The 19,408-nt window shown below is 40.9% G+C and overlaps 1 protein-coding gene across 18 annotated transcripts in view; it reads left to right on the top strand.

The window, feature by feature from the left end:
* The window catches only part of LOC140483389 (utrophin-like), a 737,248-nt gene that overhangs the window by 603,039 nt on the left and 114,801 nt on the right, over positions 1-19,408 (top strand). For all 18 annotated transcript variants that reach the window (XM_072581625.1, XM_072581633.1, XM_072581634.1 and 15 more), the window contains 2 exons: positions 1,385-1,446; positions 7,286-7,360. In XM_072581625.1, the coding sequence (XP_072437726.1) occupies positions 1,385-1,446; positions 7,286-7,360 (137 nt within the window). The remainder of the gene's footprint in view (positions 1-1,384; positions 1,447-7,285; positions 7,361-19,408) is intronic.

A 19,408-nucleotide genomic window follows, 5' to 3' on the forward strand; every position in this document is an offset into this window, starting at 1 on the left:
ACTTTAGTATAAACAATAGATGAGGGCCTATTTAATGAATAGCAGGACACTAGGTAGCTTAGAGGAGCAGAGGGATCTTGAGGAAATTCTGCACAGATCCCACGCTCCAGGGAAAATGGCCTCAGCCTTTTCAGCCTTTCCCTATAGCTTAAAACCTCCAATCCTGACAACATTCTTGTAAATCTTTTCTGAACCCTTTCAAGTTTCACAACATCCTTCCGATAGGAGGGAGACCAGGATTGCACACAATATTCCAAATGTAGGTTACAGCTGCAGCATAACCTCCCAACACCTATACTCAATGCTCTGACCAATAAAGAAAACACCGCCTTCACTATCTTATCTACCTGTGACTCCAGTTTCAAGGAAATATGAACCTGCACACCAAGGTCTCTTTGTTCAGTAAAACTCCCTACGACCTTACCATTAAGTGTATAAGGCCTGCTCTGATTTGCCTTTGCAAAATGCAGCACCTCACATTTATCTAAATTAACCTCTATCTGCCACTCCTCAGCCCTTTGGCCCATCTGATCTAGATCCTATTATACTCTGAGGTAACCTTCTTCGCTGTCTACTACATCTCCAATTTTGGTTTCATCTACAAACTTACTAACTATCCCTCATATGTTCATATCCAAATCATTCATATAAATGATGAAAAGTATTGGACCCAACACCAATCTTTGTGGCACATCACTGGTCACAGGCCTCCAATCTGAAAGGCAACTCTCCACCACCATCCTCTGTCCTCTACCTTCGAGTTAGTTCTGGATCCAAATGGCTAGTTCTCCCTGTATTCCATGAGATATAACTTTGCTAACCAGTCTTCCATAAGGACCCTTGTTGAATGCCTTACTGAAGTCCATATAGATCACATCCACCACTCTTGTCTTCCTCAGTCCTCTTTGTTGCAACCCACTATGGCAGATGGTGGAATTTGAATTCAATAAAATTGTGGAATTGAGAATTGATGATGGCCATGAAACCATTATCGATTGTCAGACTGGTTCACTGACCTTTCAGGAAGGAAATCTACATCTTTACCTGGTCTGGCCTACATGTGACTCCAGACACACAGCAAAGTGGTTGACTCTTAACTACCCTCTGGGTAACTAAGGCAATAGTTACTGGCCCAGCCAGTGAGGTCCATGTCATTTGAATGAATTGGGAAATAAAAAGCACCCACATTCTTTTAGGAGAGAGTTTGTGAGATTTTGTCTATTTTTTAAAAATTAAAATAAAAGTGCTTCCTGATTTCACTTCTGAGTTGTTTGCCATTGATCCTAGTATATTGATACATTATACTTCTGGTAAGAAATGTTTGCAGAGTTTTCTAGTGTAAGCTTCTATATTTAATGTTCATTTCTGTGCATTCTCTATCTAGCCACCAGACTCAGAGTACTTGTTGGGACCATCCAAAAATGACTCAACTGTTTCACTCATTAGGTAAGTAGATTGAAAATAGGACTCTGAGGATTCTGTGTCGCTACTAGATCATTGTAACCCCAAAAATTAGGAAGATGCATTCTGGATATATCTGTGTGTTTAGGATTGTTTAGATGCATGCATGTAGGCAAAAAATACTTGAAATAATGTCTAACTCGAAGTGACTGAGAATATAGGATAAACACAAGAAACAAAGAACTTTATATTTCACTTTCCCCAAACTCTGAACAACTGAAAGCACTGTATAGCCAATGAAGTAATTTTTTTGAAGTATAATTGTAAGGTAGGAAATGCAGCAACAAATATATGCAAAGAAGACTTCCACAAACAGCATTGTTATAATGACTAGTTAATTTGTGATATTGCTTGAATGATAAGTATTAACCTGGATTTTGACCTTTTCCATCCACTGAACTGAATACTGGTGGTTGGTGGGTAAGGAAGTCTTATCCCTTTGTACAAGTCTAATTTTATTTGTGATTTATTAGCATTTGACTGAAATCTGCAGTTTGAATTCAGAAGTTCCCAATTTGAAGTGGAATTTTAACATGTTCACCATTGGAAGAGCACTTGGGCTTGATTATTCAAAGTTGCAGATCAATTCTTTCTTCTTAATTGGGTTAGCTAAGCATTTTGTGTTAGGCATGTATCATTAGCCATCTTAGTGCAACTTAGCATTTGACTGCAGTTGAGTGCTGCAACAGGATAATTAAGGGAGAAAGGGAAAGAGGTGCGCCATTGCTTTTTCTAACTTTTCAGCCTTCAGTAATTGATCCTTTCAATGCTAGAGGAGAAGCAGCTAGCTATTTGATGAATATCCAGTAATAAATCTGGCTTATTCTATTCCTAAGGTTCAACATAACATAGCAACTGGAATTAAAGTTAATAAGATATATGAAACACACGTAAATATCTATAATTGAATAAAAATAGATAGGTAGTTAATTAGAACTCAGACACAGCATGTGGGAGCTCCTGCCTGCCAGTTTGGTCCAGTGCAAGCATGTTTGCTGTAAACATTTGATGTTTGAATAAGTTCATGTTTATGAGCTGGAGGCTGCATTGTAGATGCTGGGATACATCAGGGAGCAGGAAAGTTATGTGGATTATTTGTACTAAGAGGCTGTCACGGTCCTTAGGATTGGGTTGTCTGATTTGGTCAGTGATCAGGGACAGGAGAGTGTTACAGCAGAGGTTCACTAGGTTGATACTTGGAAAAACAGGACTGTCCAACGAGGAGATATGGGTTCGACTGAGCCTGTATTCATGAGAGTTTAGAAAGATGAGAGGGGATCTGTTTGAAACATAAAAAGCTCCAAGTGAGCTGGATAAACTAGATGCAGGGAAGCTGCTTTTCCAGTTTGGGTTTCCAGGAGCGGAGAACACAGTCTCAGGATTTGGAGTAGACCATTTAGGTCAAGGATGAAGAAAAATGTCTTCACTCAAGGAAAGTGAATCTGTGAAATTTTCAACCACAGAAGGCTACAGAGGCCGTCACTGAATATATTCAAGAACAAGATAGATGGCACGGTAACTCAGTGGTTAGCACTGGTGCCTCACAGTGCCACTGACTTGGGTTCTATTCCAGCCTTGGATGACTGTCTGTGTGGAGATTGCACACTCTTCCTTTGTCTACGCAGAATACATCCAGATGTTCTGGTTTCCTCCCACAATCCAAACATGTGCAGGCTAAGTGGATTAGCCATGGTAAATTCAAGGTTGTGGGCTAAGGGTGAGGTCCAAGCTTGGATGTGATGCACTTCAAAAGATCAGTGCAGACTTAGTGGGCCGAATGGCCTGTTTTGCATTGTAAGGATTCTGTGATTCTATAATACATTTTTAGATGTTAAAAGCATCAAGATGTAGGGGTGAAACTGGGAAAATGGCATTGAAATAGAGGATCATTTAACCATTATTGAATGGTGGACCAGGCTTGAAGGGCTGATTGGCTGACTCTTGCTCCTAGTTTCTGGGTTTCTACACGACCCTGAATGAGGCAGACAGGGGAACCGGAGGGCAAGAGCTACAGAGTGTTTCCGCAAATTGACTTTTGCACTGATCGAGGGAACCATTCAATGATAAAAGCAACGTAGTATTATCAGAGGGATTGAGACTATTCTGTGCAGCAAAGAGTGAGAGTCCATAACTGTGAAACCCATTGCCACAGAAGACTGTGTGAAAGCCAAGTCATTGAGTGTATTTAAGACAGAGATGGTTAGCTTATTGATTAGTGAGCAGATCAAGGGTTACAGGCAGGAAAATGGGGTTGAGAAACAAGTAAGCCATGAGTGAATGACTGTACACTGCGTTTGCGCTGAGTGAGGACTGCACATGTTGGAAACTAGAGTTTAGATCAGAGTGGTGCTGGAAAAGCACAGCAGGTCAGGCAGCATCCGAGGAGCAGGAAAGTCAATGCCTCGGGCAAAAGCCCTTCATCAGGAATAGAGCCTATTCCCGATGAAGGGCTTTTGCCCGAGGCGTCGATTTTCCTGCTCCTCGGATATTGCCTGACCTGCTGTGCTTTTCCAGCACCACTCTGATCTAAACTCAGTGTGCAGAGTGGCCTAATTCTGCTCCTATATCTTGTGGTCTTATCTGCTTGGGCCTTGAGAAAGACTTTCAGCGGGAGGTGGAGAATCCAGTTGTTGTAGTCCATGTAGGTACCAATGACATAGGCAGGACAAAGTAGGAGGTTCATTATGAGGAATTAGGCACCATTTTAAGAAGCTGAACCTTTGATGTCATATTCTCTGGATGCATGAGGTGTTAGGCTGTAGGCATGATTTGAAGATGCCGGTGTTAGACTGGGGCGTACAAAGTTAAAAATCACACAACACCGGGTTATAGTCCAACAGGTTTAATTAGAAGGACACTAGCTTTTGGAGCATCGCTCCTTCACCTGATGAAAATCACCTGATGAAGGAGTGATGCTCCGAAAACTAGTGTGCTTCCAATTAAACCTGTTGGACTATAACCTGGTGTTGTGTGATTTTTAACTTATGCTGTAGGGTTTGTTTCCATGACTCTAACCTTGAAAAAACACATCCATCTTTCTCTGTGCTAGATCTGACTCCAACCAGCAGAGAGTTCCCCCCCCCCCCCCCCCCAACACACACACTTTTGTATTGAAAAGAATTTTGTTCGGGTTCCCAGATGCCACATTTGGTCAAAATTTGGAGATGCTGGTGTTGGACTGGGGTATACAAAGTTAAAAATCACACAACACCAGGTTATAGTCCAACAGGTTTAACTGGAAGCACTTGACAACCACCTGATGAAGGAACAGCGCTCTGAAAGCCAGTGCTTCCAATTAAATCTGTTGGACAATAACCTGGTGTTGTGTAAGTTTTAATTTTGTACATTTGGTCAAATGCAGCCTTGATGTCAAGGATGGTCACACTCACCCAACTCCCTCATCTTTTTTGACCATGTTTGAACTAAGGCTGTAATGACGCTAGGAGCTGAATGGCCCTGGCAGAACTTTGAACGCCTTCATTCTCACCTACTGCAGTCCCAGTCATTCATGTATGTGTATTCCTACCTCTGCCAAGTGCTGAAAGGCTCCCCCGAGTTATCCTCATAGCAGAAAATTTGTTTCAGCAAGACAAGCACCTGCCCTGTCACACTTCATGTGGCAGCGTGGCTTTTACTGTGAATGTTCTGCCCGGATGTGAATAGGTTGCAGATCAGAGTCAGAAACAAGTTGTTTGTGGGTAGACTGTGTAGCTCAGTAGCTATCCTTTGGTTTTTTATGATAGTTCAAAGTGGCTAGCACAGCAGACTTACAACTTGGAGGCGTTATGACGGTTGCCACAATATTGGGCATTGACAGACATGGTTTTCTGCAAATGTCTGTGACTGCATCCATGTCTGTGAATGATTTGCGTAGTAACCTTGAGGTTTGCACAAAGTCCTTCAGAACCTACATAGAGTCATACAGCACAGAAACAGACCTTTTGGTCCAAACAGTCCCAAACAAAGATAGTCCCACTTGCCTGCTCCTGGTCTATATCCTTCCATACCTTTCCTATTCATGTATCCATCCAAATGTCTTCTAAATGTTGTAATTGTATCCGCATTCACCACTTCCTTAGGAAGTTCATTCTACATGCGAACCACCTTCTGTGTAAAAAAAATTGCCCCTTATGTCTTGTTTAAATCTCTCTCCTCACCTTAAAAATGTGGTCCCTAAGTCTTGAAATTCCCCACTGTAGGGAAAAGACACTACCATTAACTCTGTCTATACTGCTCATTATTTTGTAAACTTTTGTCAGGTCACCTCTCAACCTCCTACGCTCCAGAGAAAAAAAGTCTCTGCCTGTCCAGGCTTTCTTTATAACTTAAATCTTCCATACCTGGCAACATTCTGGTAAATTTTTGCTGAACCCTCTCCAGCTTGATAATATCCTTCCTATAACTGGGTGACCAGAACTGGACACAATATTCCAGAAGAGGCCTCACCAATGTCCTGTACAACCTCAACATAATGTCCCAGTTCCTATACTCAAAGGACTGAGCAATGAACACAAGTGTGCCAAATGCCTTTTAAACCACCGTTTCTATATGTGACACAAACTATATGTGCCTGCACTCCTCTGTTCTACAACACTACCCAAGGCCCTACCATTAATTGTATAAGCCTTACCCTTGTTTGTTGTACCAGAATGCAGTGCCTCATATTTATCCAGATTGAACTCCATCTGCCATTTTTCAGCCCATTGAACCATTTGATCAAGATCCTTTTGTAATCTTAGAAAACGTTCTTCAATGTCTACCGTGCCATCAATTTTGGTGTCACCCGCAAACTTCCTACCATTCCTTTGATATTCTCATCCAAATAATTTTAAAAAGTGACAAACGAAAGAGGACCCAGAACCAATCTCTGTGGACCACCACTGGTCACAGGCGTCAAGTCTGGAAAGCAGCCCTCCACCAATACTCTCTTGTCTCCTGCCATTAAGCCAATTATGTATCCAGTTGGCAAGTTCAAAATTATCCTATGTGAATCCCATGTGACAACTTTACTAATTAGTTAACGTACAGAACTTTGTCAAAGGATTTACTCAAATCCAAATAAACAGCATCTACTGCTGTGGACTTTAGCAACTTAAAAGAAGTCTGGAAAGTACCAACCTGTACAATTTGGCAGTAATTGGTATAAATCCATCAGGAATTAATCTGATAATGTCTTTAAATAACTCTGGCAGAGGGACTATTCATGTTCCTGGTGAACATACATCTAGCTATGTGACATTGAGGACATTAAGCATTCAGCTGTAACATGGCAGCACTCGACATCATTCCATCAGGTATTCACTGCATCCAACACAGAATTATCAGAATGGCATCCATGGCAACTTGCACTTGATGTGTGCACGTGAGCCACAGATACCATTTTAGATCCAAGGCCACTCATAACCCTGTAAAACCAGGTGGTAAAAATCTAAACGTTTCACCAAGGATAATTATCTGTCTCTTTTCCCTTCTGCCTCAAAGCCCGCAATGAGACTTGCATGAGTCACCAACTATTATCTCTCACCTTCTATTCACCAGATAATGCTTGCAAGTTATGACATGAATTTCATGTAGCTTTCTACCATCTACATGAGGCCAGTTAGGAATGAGTAATGAAGTTAGTCCTCCCAGAGATGTTCTCATTCCAGAAAAGATGTGAACAATAATTGAACTAATTGTTATCATTTCCCTTTACTGTGTCTTATATTTTTTGGCAGCTATTCATCCCCCTCTGTTCATTGGAGCGGCAGTTGAGAATGTGTTCTAATTGAAATGGTTGTACTGAAAATTAGGAAAAAACAGTTTAAATATTTTTCAAATGCAGGTGATTTAAACAACGTGCGTTTTTCTGCTTACCGGACAGCAATGAAGATCCGCCGACTCCAGAAAGCGCTCTGTTGTGAGTACCTCCACATGTTCCAGAATCTGTAATTTTGTGCTTTATTTTGTTGCAGGCTTCCTTGCATGTCTGTTGTCAGATATCATTGATTGAAACTAGCCTGTTTTTGCAGTGGCTGAGACACTAGTTAGGCATGGCCTTACAACCTTTAACTCAAAAGACTTTTGTTTATAAAGTTGCTGAAAGTGTAATCTGATAAGGGTACAGCAAGGGCAGTCAGGCATCTTGGACTAGAATGATTAAGGAAAGCAATAGGGTGTCTCCTTAATGATTGGAAAGTAAGCGCATGAAGGACTGATGAGTAGGACTGACAAGGAGGAATAGTTTAAGGTCAAATCAGGGTTAGCAAAAGAAATTAAGAGAATGTAAGGAATGTTGAAATAAAAAAAAACAAGTAATGGTTGACATTCATTGGAAATTGTTAACAACAAAAGTACAATTCGTAAAGTACTTGAGAGACTACAGAAACTTTCTTCAAATAAAAGGGAGACCAATTTGAGATGCCAGCTTCATGAAACTAATAGCCAAGAGTGCAACTTTGGCATTTGACCTCATATCATCCCTTTGCCTGAAGTCACTGTACCATTTACACATTTATAACAGAAAAATGCATAAACTTAATCATGAGTTTCATGGAGTATATAAGCCCAGAATATAACTATGTAGAAAAGTAATTGCAACAACAACTTATATTTAAAATATCCCAAGTTGAAGAGTGCGGTGCTGAAAAAGCACAGCCGGTCAGGCAGCATCCGAGGAGGAGAAGAATCAATGTTTCAAGCATAAGCTGTTCACCAGGAATGAGAGAGTGGCCCAAAGAGGTTGAGAGATAAATGGAAGGGGGTTGGGGCTGGGGGTAAGATAGCTGGAAATGCGACAGGCAGATGAAGGTTGGGGGTGATGGTCATTGATCGGTGGGGAGGATGGAGCGGATAGGTGATAGGCACTTATACGTGTCGTGGAAATTAAATCAACTTGACTCAATTATTAGCAAGAGCAAAGAAAGGATCTTTATTAAAAATCCTGCAGGATTTTGACTCCTTACACTAAGTCAGATGTCTCAATGCAAAGACTACTGAAACATTACACAGTTGCCTGCCTTATAACGTTCCTTATCACACTCTCAAGGGCAGAGACTGGGGAAACTCAAGTTGTTATCCTCTCATCCCCGGTCCTAGACATAAGTTATTCAGCTTTCGCTGAGTTCGACTATCGCAAGGTCGAGTTGAATGTTTACAGAATTCAAACAGAGATAAGCTAACTGCACACCTTCATCAAAGCATCGTTTACAAAGCTCAGGTAAGCATTGATTTGAAAAAAAAAGCATTCTCTTTAAATTTCACAGTAAATGGATAATTAATTTCACAGTAAATGGATAATTTTCCATTACATACGCTCTACCTTCCTCGCTGACCTATCACCTTCACCCCTGCGTTCATCTACCTATCCCATTCCCAGCCATCTTAACCCCAGTCCCGCCCGCCTCCCATTTGTCCCTCAGCCCCCTTGCCCCCCCACTTCCTGGTGAAGAGCTTATGCTTGAAACGTTGATTCTGTTCTTTGAGTGTTGCCTGACCGGCTGTGCTTTTCCAGCACTACACTCTTTGACACTCTGATCTCCAGCATTTGCAGTCCTCACTTTCTCCTATAAAATATCCCAAGGCATGTAATAGAAACTTTATCAAGTAAAATCTGGTACTTAGTCACTGAAAGGGATCTGAAGGCAAATGATTAAAACCTTGTCCAAGAGGTGATGGAACAGCACTAATTGAGTTTGAGAAGTTGGAAATGAAGGAGGGAGTGTGCCGAGGAGGGTTATGAGTTTGGCAGAGATTACATACTTGGCGGAGGGAGGTACGGGGTTGGTGCAAGGTCACGGAGGGATGTAAAAGTAAGCATAGATATGTTAAAATTAAGGTATTGCTTAACTGTCAATCATTATAGATCAGAGTACGCAGGGGTGATGGGTGAATGGAACTTTGCACATGTTAAGACAGTTAACAGGCTTTTAGGTGACCTGATGTTTAAGAAGAGTAGAACTTGGGAGGCCAACTTGATATGCATTGGAATGTCCATTCCTAGAGTTAATCAATGCTTAAGGGTTTCAAAGCTAATTGACTTGCACAGGCCCAAATGTTACAGAAATGAAATTAAGTAGATTTTTTGACATCAGGTATATTGTGGTCAGAAATTAAACTCTGGGTCAACTTTAACACAAAGAGTACAATGAAAATTGGGAGCTAGTGAGCAGACCTTCTTTCAAGGATCACAGGTAATGGCTTCATTCTGTCCAAGATTTAATTGGAAAGTGTCTGATTATGTACAGACAACAGAAGAATTGAATGAAGGGATGATGAGATAGAGCTGGGTATTGCATGTGGAAACTGCAGTGCTTTAACATTTTGTTGCTCCTGGGCATTGTTTGGATGAGAAAAGGAGAAGCATTTTGCTGATTTGAGCAGACCGAGCTGATTTATACCCAGAGTCATGCTGTCTAAGATTTGTGGGAGCTAACAAAACTGAACTTGACTGTTTGGAGTAAATGTACAGCATTTCAGACATTACTTGATCTTGTAGATTGTCTTTATAGAATCTACTTGTCAAATGATTTAAATGACCAAAAAGTTCAAGTGTAGTTTTGTGTGATGTAACTCAATGTGAACTAAAACTTTCTAGTTTTTATATCAAGATCTGGCAAAAAGTATTAGCTTTTTGAAGAATGTTCTGATATAGAGATAGACTAATAATTTCCTGAGAAATCGTGGGGGACTGCCCAGGAAGTTAAACAATCAGTGAAAAAAACAAACTTGACCTGAATCCTATGTTAAGTATTTAATAGATTTGTTGCATAGTGAGGATATTAAAATATATTAAAAGTTAGGCTCATTTTTAAGATTAGACACTAGGCATAGTTTGGATAGGATGCACTTCTTGGGGTCCATGTCCATAGATCCCTCAAAGTTGCCACCCAAGTTGATAGGGTTGTTAAGAAGGCATATGGTGTGTTGGCTTTCATTAGCAGGAGATTGAGTTTAAGACCCGCGAGGTTATGCTGCAGTTCTGTGGAGTTCTGTTTATACCACACTTGGAATATTGTGTTTAGGTTTGGTTGCCTCATTATAGGGAAGATGTGGAAGCTTTAGAGAGGTGCAGAGGAGATTTATCAGGATGCTGCTGGACTGGAGGGCATGTTTTATAAAGAAAGGTTGAGGGAGCTAGGGCTTTTCTCATTGGAGCAAAGAAGGATGAGAGGTGACTTGATGGAGGTGTACAAGATATTGACAGGCATAGATAGAGTGAATAGCCAGAGACTGTTGTCCCATGGCAGAAACGTGGGGGCATAGTTTTAAGGTGATTGGAGGAAAGTTTAGGGCAGATGTCAGAGGTTGGTCCTCTACACAGACAGTGGTGGTGTGTGTGGAATGCACTGCCAGCAGCGGTAATAGAGTCAGATATATTAGGGACATTTAAGCAACTCTTGGGTAGGCACATGGAAGATTGTACAATGAAGAGTAGTTTAGTCTGATCTTAGAGTAGGATAAAAGGTCGGCACAACATTGAAGACCGAAGGGCCTGTACTGTGCTCTACTGTTCTATGTTAGACCAGAAAGTTACAGAATTATCCCTTGGATATGAAAAGTTTGAAATTAAAATGAAAGTGTTTGGGGGGGTGGGGTTTGTAGCCTCTGCAATAATAGCAGCAGCACTTCATTAAAGAAAAATCAAAGTTGATGTTTCTTCTCTTGGCCTTAAGACATTAATAATCAATCTCTTGGCACTCTGTAATATTACAGTGCATTTGCAAAGCCAATTTATTGTAATTTTGAATCGAGATCAGAGATCTAGAAACTGGGTCAATCTCAGAATAAAGTTTAATAACAATAAAATATGAGGAATCTCTTCACTCAGAAAGGTGAATTTGGGGACTCTGTGTCTCAAAGTGTGGAGGCTCAGCCAATGTGTATGTTCAAAAAGGGGATTGACAGATTACAGGAGGATCTTGACCAGATGGGCCAATGGGCTGAGAGTGGCAGATGGAGTTTAATTCAGATAAATACGAGGTGCTGCATTTTGTGAAAGCAAATCTTGGCAGGACTTATACACTTAATGGTAAGGTCCTAGGGAGTGTTGCTGAGCAAAGAGACCTTGGAGTGCAGCTTCATAGTTCCTTGAAAGTGCAGTCACGGGTAGATAGGATAGTGAAGAAGGCGTTTGGTATGCAAACCTTTATTGGTCAGAGTATTGAGTACAGGAGTTGGGAGGCCATGTTGCGGCTGTACAGGACATTGGTTAGGCCACTGTTGGAATATTGCGTGCAATTCTTGTCTCCTTCCTATCGGAAAGATGTTGTGAAACTTGAAAGGGTTCAGAAAAGATTTACAAGGATGTTGCCAGGGTTGGAAGATTTGAGCTGTAGGGAGAGGCTGAACAGGCTGGGGCTGTTTTCCCTGGAGCGTCAGAGGCTGAGGGGTGACATTATAGAGGTTTACAAAATTGAGGGGCATGAATAGGGTAAATAGGCAAAGTCTTTTCCCGGGGGTCGGGGAGTCCAGAACTAGAGGGCATAGGGCAAAGATATAAAACAGACCTAAGGGGCAACGTTTTCACACAGAGGGTGGTACGTGTATGGAATGAGCTGCCAGAGGAAGTGGTGGAGGCTGGTACAATTGCAACATTTAAGAGGCATTTGGATGGGTATGCGAATTGGAAGGGTTTGGATGGATATGGCCCGGGTGCTGGCAGGCGGGACTAGATTGGGTTGGGATATCTGGTCGGCAGGGACAGGTTGGACTGAAGGGTCTGTTTCCATGCTTTTCATCTGTATGACAGATTGGGGGAATCAATGAGGTACTATTACTGTCACTGGATTAGTAATCCAGAGGCCCAGGATAATATTGTAAAGCATAGGTTTAACTTCCACTGTGATAGCTGATGGAATTTGAATTCAATTCAATTCAATGTAATTTTGGAGGTAGGTGGGAGTATGGAGTTGAGATTGCAAAAAAATCAGCCGTAATCTTATTGAATGGTGAAGCAGGCTTGAGGGTCCAAGTGACCAACTCCTGCTCCAAATTGACATGGTCATAAATAAAGCTTGTCTCAATGATGGTTACAAGTATCATCAATTGTTTTAAAAACTTGATTGGTTCGCTAATGTGCTTTAGGAAAAAAAACCTCTGCCATTCTTATTTCTTCTGACCCACATGTGGCTCCAGATCCACAATAATGTGATTGACACTTAAACTGCCCTCTGAGAAAGTCGAGCAACTCCATTCACGAGCAATTATAGATGGGCAGCAAATGCTGTCCTTGCTACTGATGAAGAAAAGTTCTAAATCTTAAAGCTATCAAAGGACATGTAGATTTAATGTGTAGAAAATAATGTTGAGGCAAAAGGTTAGCTGTGATATAGTTGAATAATGGCTTACTCCTGCTCCTTGTTGGTATGTTCTTATATGTTCTAGAACATTAACTGATTTCCTCATTAGATCCATTTGAAGAGAAGTGCATCTTTTGCATCACTGTTGATGATTTTCCAGGAGACTGATGGATTTTGCATATTTCCATCTAAATATGAGCTCTCTCCAATGCCTCACCTTCAAGAAAGGCAAAAGTTCTTGAACCTTTTTGGTTGAACACCTTCAGATTAATTTGTACTCTCTGTCTATATTCATTACATATTCATAATACAAAGGGCTACATGCAAAGAGTGTTCTAATTAACTTTTTAAAAAGCCAGCAAATACATCCTTACAGCTATCAGGGAGATGTCTGTATCTGCCCTTCTATGCAATATCCCTGGATTGGTGTTTGACAATGGAACTAAAGTATATTCACTTCTTCCAAATAATGCTTTTCTGTTGTTGGTCTCATCAATCAAGAAAAAAGTGGGATTCTTTTGTATTTTTTTAACATCACATATTCATGATTAAATGTTAAGAGTTTCAATTTGAAATAATTAAAAATTCATGACTGAGTTGTTTCCATTGGGTGATGAATAGTGAATACCTGTTGTTAACTACAGTTTTCCAGCCAAGCAGTGCAGAGAGGCAGTGCTGAGCAAGGTTGGTTGGAGAATATTTTCATTCTAATTAGTAGCATTTAATTTATCATGACTGAAGCTAACTTTAGTTAGAATGCTTTTTTTCCAAAATGTTTGATCTGAAGTTATAACGGAGATGATTTGGTTTGTGGAAAGTCTTTACTGTAGAGCCCAGTTTTAAAACAATTGATATCGGGCACTTAACATATTGCATTCATTTCACTGGTGATGCTGTCACCAGCAGAGTGTAGCTATCATGCTGGAATATTTTACTCCTTATTTCTCAAGCAATGCAATCTTTCTGAGATAAGGATGAGGGGGAAGGGTGAACATACAAGGCTGGTTTATAAAATTGAGGCTCATGGAATAGGTAGGTCTATGTCAAATTTAGTTAAAAAGGATTGGTTGAAGGACAGAAGCAATAATTTGTGGTGAACAGACCGGAGAATGATTAGTAGCAGTGTCCCCAGCACACTGTTTTTTGGACATGATTTGAATTGGGAATATATCAAGTCTCTGCAAACCTATCTACAATAATCCCACTTTCCAGCACTTGGACAATAGTCTTGAACGGTATGTTATTTAAAGTGCTCATCCCAGGAGTTTTTCAAAATGTTGTGAGTTTTCCTGCCTCAGCTACCTTCATAGGCAGTGCATTCTAGCTTCCCATCACCCTGTGGGTGAAAATACTTTTCCTCAAATCCCCTCTACATCTCCTGCCCTTCACCTTAAAATTGTGCCTCCTTGTTATTGACTCTTCAGCTAAGGGAGCAGCTTCTTCCTATCCATCCTGTCCCATGCCCCTCATAATCGTATACACCTCAATCAGGTCCCTCCTCAGTCTTCTCTGCTTTAAAGAAAACAACCTGTGCTTATGCAGCGTCTCTCCTGCCAAAATGCATTGCCTCACATTTCCCTACATTATATTCCATCTGCTAGGTTTTTGCCCACTTGCTTAGCCTGTCCATATACTCTGCAGACTTGTGGTTTAATCCTTACCAATTACCTTCCCACATATTTTTGTGTTACCTGCTACTTTCTTCATCCAAGATATTTATTTTAAATAATTGTGGCCTCAGCACTAATCCCTGTGGTACTGCACCAGTTACAGGCAGCATCCTGGTGCCTCTCCTGTGTGCCCTCTCCAATGTAATCACATCCTTCCGATAGTGTGGCAACCAGAACTGCATACAGTGTTCTAGCTCTGGCCTAACCAAAATTCTGCACAGCTCCAACACAACCTTTTAGACATGACTGATAAAGGCAAATTCTCAGTATGCCTTTTTAATCATCCTATTAACCTGTCCTGCCACCTTAAGGGTTCTGTGAACAAGCACCCTAAGAACCCTCCGTTCAACTAAGCTTCACAGTGTCCTGCCATTCATTGAGTACCCCTTTGTCTTGTGACTTGTTCCAATGTGCATCACCTCATATATTTCACGGTTAAATTCTGTCTCCCACTGATCTGCTAATCTGACCAATCCATTTATATCTTCCTGTAACCTGAGACCTTCTTCCACACTTTTAACCACCTGGCCAATATCTGTGTCATCCACAACTTACTTATCATGTCACAACCTTCTTATCCAGTGTATATCTATGCCATGAACAGTAAGGGACCCAACACCAATCACTGTGGTACACCATTGGACACCTCCAGTCACAAAAGCAACCTTCTACGACCTCCCTCTGTCTCCAACCACTAAGCCATTTTTAGATCTATGTTGCCATGATATCCTGGGATGCCATGTGCTTTTACCTTCTTTATCAGTCTCCTATGTGGGGCCTTGTCAAAGACATTTTCAAAATCCATACAAACTACTTAGCTGCAATATGAGCATAAAGCAAAAAAGCAGAAATAGGCCATTTAGCCCATCAAATCTGCTCTGCCATTCAATGAGACTGTGGCATAACTGAACTCACAAGCCTACTTTCCTGCCTTTTCCCCAGAATCACTCATTTGCTTCCTGGTTAAAGGCCTGTCTATCTCAACCTTGAATCTACTTAATGACCCAGCCTCAATAGCCTTCTGTGGCAAAGAATACCTGGTATCAGCCTCATGAACCTTACTTGGGCCTCTTCCACTGTGAGTATATTTTTCAGCTGTAGTCTGTCCATTGCCTTGTACAGTTTTGATAAAACTTTTATATTCCATTACCATTTGCCTTCCCCATTATGTAGTGAATTTGGATGCTTCCTTTTTGCAATTTGTATACGAGGACTTGTAAATCCCTCTGTTCTATAGCTTTCTGCAGTCATTCTCCATTTAAATAATAATAAACTTTTCTATTCTTCCTGCTAAAGTGTATTACCTCACATTTCCCTACATTATATCCATCTTCTAGGTTTTTGCATACTTGGTTAGCCCGTCCATATCCTTCTGCAGGCTTGTGGTTTAATCCTTACCAATAAGCTTCCCACATATTTTTGTGTTACCTGCTACTTTCCTCATTCACTTTCCTCATCCAAGATTTTTAAAAAAATAATTGTTGCCACAGCACCAATCCCTGTGGTACTGCACTAGTTACAGGTTGCCAGTCTGAAAATGCCCTCGTTATCCCAACTCTGTCTTTTATTAGTGAGCCAATCCTTTGTCCATGCTAGTATACTGCCTCAAACAACATGGGCTCTTCTCTTATTAAGTAGCCTAATGTATTGTAGCTTATCAAACCCTTCTGAAAATCTACAGACCTGACTACCTGTAATTTCTCCCATAGCAGCATGGGATGCAACTCATCCAGACCTAGAGAGTTATCTACTAGGCCTGGCAAAACCTCACTCCTTATGTCAATCTGTTCAAGTACCTCGCAGTTCCTCTCCCCAAGTTCTGTACCTACATCCTCCTCCACTTGAGTGAAGATTGAAGTGAAACACTCTACCAGTGTCCTGCAGCAAGGCGTAAAGTTTGTCCCCATGGTTAAAAATGGGCTCCACTCTTCTTCTGGTTATCTTCTTCCCTTAAATATAGCTTGTAGAATATCTTGGGATCTCCCAAATTCTTCCTGCCTCCTGTCTTCTCTCCTAATTGCTTTCTTAAGATCCCCCTGAGCTTTCTGTACTTTGTTCCTTTTGAACCTGCTAAAAGCTTCTCTTTTCCTTGTTACCCAATCCTGAATGTACCTAGACATCCAGAGTTCTTTGTCTTGTTATTTTGACATCTCACCACAAGGGAAACGTGTTGCGCCTGTACTCTCCCCATTTTCTTTTCAATCACACTGTTCTACTATAGATTTTGCCAAAAGTAGCTGTTCCTGTTCTACTTTGGTCAGATCTTGCCTTATCCTAATAGCATCTACCTTCCTCTGAGCCAAAATCAATTTTTTTAAACCATCATTTTCTTTTTCATAACAGTGGTTGCTAGTACTAAAATCCTCCCCACCATCACCTTTAACACCTCAGCGGCTTTGTTCCCAAGAATTAGGCCTGTCCCTTGTTGGACCTTTTATGTGTTTACATAATAAGCTCTGCTGAATGCATATGAAGAAATCCAACACTATACACTTTACACTCAATAACAAGGGGGGCATAATTTTTAAGTGAAAGGCAGGAGGTTTAGAGGTGACTAAAGGAAAAACTTTTTCATCCAGAAGGGGAGGGTAGTTGAGGCGGGAAACCTCACAATCTTTAAAAAGCACTTGAAGTGTCATTAAGTTTAAGGCAATGACCTATTGTGGGCCAGTGGGGCTAGTATATTTTGTATTGTATCTTTGACAGTGCAGACTCTGTGGTTTTCAGGGTCTCCTATATATTGCATGATTCAATGATTATGATTATCCTAGTTACCTTATTATCATTGCACACCTCAACGAAAGTAATATAATAAACTTTCAAAATTTACCACTGTTGTCAAACTTACAGCTCAAATAGTGAGGATGATTCTGATCGACTGAAGAACAGAATATAGATTGGCTGACAGAATGGGCAATGAAGTAGCAGATAGAATTCAATACACCGCAATGTGAAGTGGTGCACAATATCGTGTGATTCAGTCAGCAGTGGACTTCCTCCTGATTCAGAAACTTTGGGTATGATTCCTGCTCCCAGACAGAAGAACCCAGTATCCAGTGCATGAAAGTAAACATGTGTCATAGCCAAACCCCAGCCCGGATTGGTGGGTAGGGTTAGTTGCAGATATGTCTACCAATTCCAGAAATGATGATTACAAAGAATTGTAGTCAGTTTGCGTTGTGTTGACCCCTTATAACATGGGAAATGCCAAAAGAAAAACGAAAGGATATGTGAAGTTGGGCACTTTGGCAAAATGGACAGTGGCAATCAATAAATACGCAATGACATCCTTCCAAAGACTGAATGACTGAAGAACCCAGGAATGTAGAGGTTGTAAAGTCATAAGATGTAGGACCTCTCAGCCGATTGAATCTATATCACTATTTAATCAGATCATAGCTGTCTATCTCAGTTTTAAATATTCTTAATGACCCATGTCAACAGCCCTCTGAAGTAAAGAATTCCACAAATTTAAAACCCTCAGAGGAAAGAAATTCATTCTCACTACTGTCTTAAATGGGTGACCCCTTATTCTAAGATGATGCCCTTTGGTCTTAGATTGTCCCACAAGAGGAACCAAATTTTCTGCACCTATAATGACAAGTCCCATAAGAATTGTGTGTGTATTACTAAGGTCACCTCTCAATCTTCTAAATTCCAATGAATACAAGTCGAACCTACTCAACCTCTCCTTATATAAAAAAAACTCTCATAAGCAGAATCAACTTAGTGAATCTACTGGACTGCCTCAAATGTTGGTATTTCTTCCCTTAAATAAGGGACCAAAAATGTTGACTGTATTTGAGCTGTGGTCTGCCGAGTGTCTTATATAGTTTTAGCAATACTTTCCTATTCTTATATTCTATTCCTTTTAAAACAAAGGGCAGCAGTACATTCCCTATCAGCTGATGAACTTGGCTGCTAGCTTTTTATGATTTATGCACAAGGACTTCCAAATCCTCCTGTACTGCAGCTTTCTGCAATCTCTCTCTCCTTAAATAATATATAGCTCTTCGGTTCTTCCTGCCAAAGTGCATAACCATATATTATATTCCATCTGCCAATTTTTTGGCCACTTACTTAACATGGAAACATAGAAAATTGGATCAGAAATGGGTCATTTGGCCCTTCATGCCTGCTTTGTCATTCATTAGAATCATGCCCGATCAGCCAACTCAGCAACCTGTTCCTCCTTTACCCTCATATCCTATGATCCACTTAGCCCCAAGTGCTAAATCCAACTGATTTTTGAAATCATACAATGTTTTTGCATTGACTTATTTCTGTGATACTGAAGTCTATAGGCTCACCAATTTCCCCTCATCTTAGTTGTATTCCATATTCTTAGACTGTAACTCCTTGTTCTGGACTCCCCTGCCATCAAGAACATCCATCCTCCATCTATCCTGTCTAGTCCTGTCAGAATGTCGATTTCTATGAGAAGCCCTCTCATTCTTATGAACTCCAGTGAATATAATCTTAACTGACTCAACCTGTTCTCATATGTCAGTCCTGTCTTCGAGGAGTCAGTTTGGTAAACCTTCATTGCATTGCCCCTCCAGTAAGGGGTAGCTATAGACCGGTGAGCCTGACCTCGGTGGTGGGCAAGTTGTTGGAGGGAATCCTGAGGGACAGGATGTACATGTATTTGGAAAGGCAAGGACTGATTAGGGATAGTCAACATAGCTTTGTGCGTGGGAAATCATGTCTCACAAGCTTGATTGAGTTTTTTGAAGAAGTAACAAAGAAGATTGATGAGGGCAGAGCAGTAGATGTGATCTATATGGACTTCAGTAAAGCATTTGAAAATGTTCACTATGGGTTAGCAAGGTTAGATCCTCATGGAATACAGGGAGAACTAGCCATTTGGATACAGAACTGGCTCAAAGTTGGCAGACAGAGGGTGGTGGTGGAGCATTGTTTTTCAGACTGGTTGCTTGTGACCAGTGGAGTGCCACAAGGATCGGTGCTGGGCCCTCTACTTTTTGTCATTTACAT

This window comes from Chiloscyllium punctatum, chromosome 11 (genome assembly GCF_047496795.1).
Source record: "Chiloscyllium punctatum isolate Juve2018m chromosome 11, sChiPun1.3, whole genome shotgun sequence".
Lineage (NCBI taxonomy): Eukaryota > Metazoa > Chordata > Chondrichthyes > Orectolobiformes > Hemiscylliidae > Chiloscyllium > Chiloscyllium punctatum.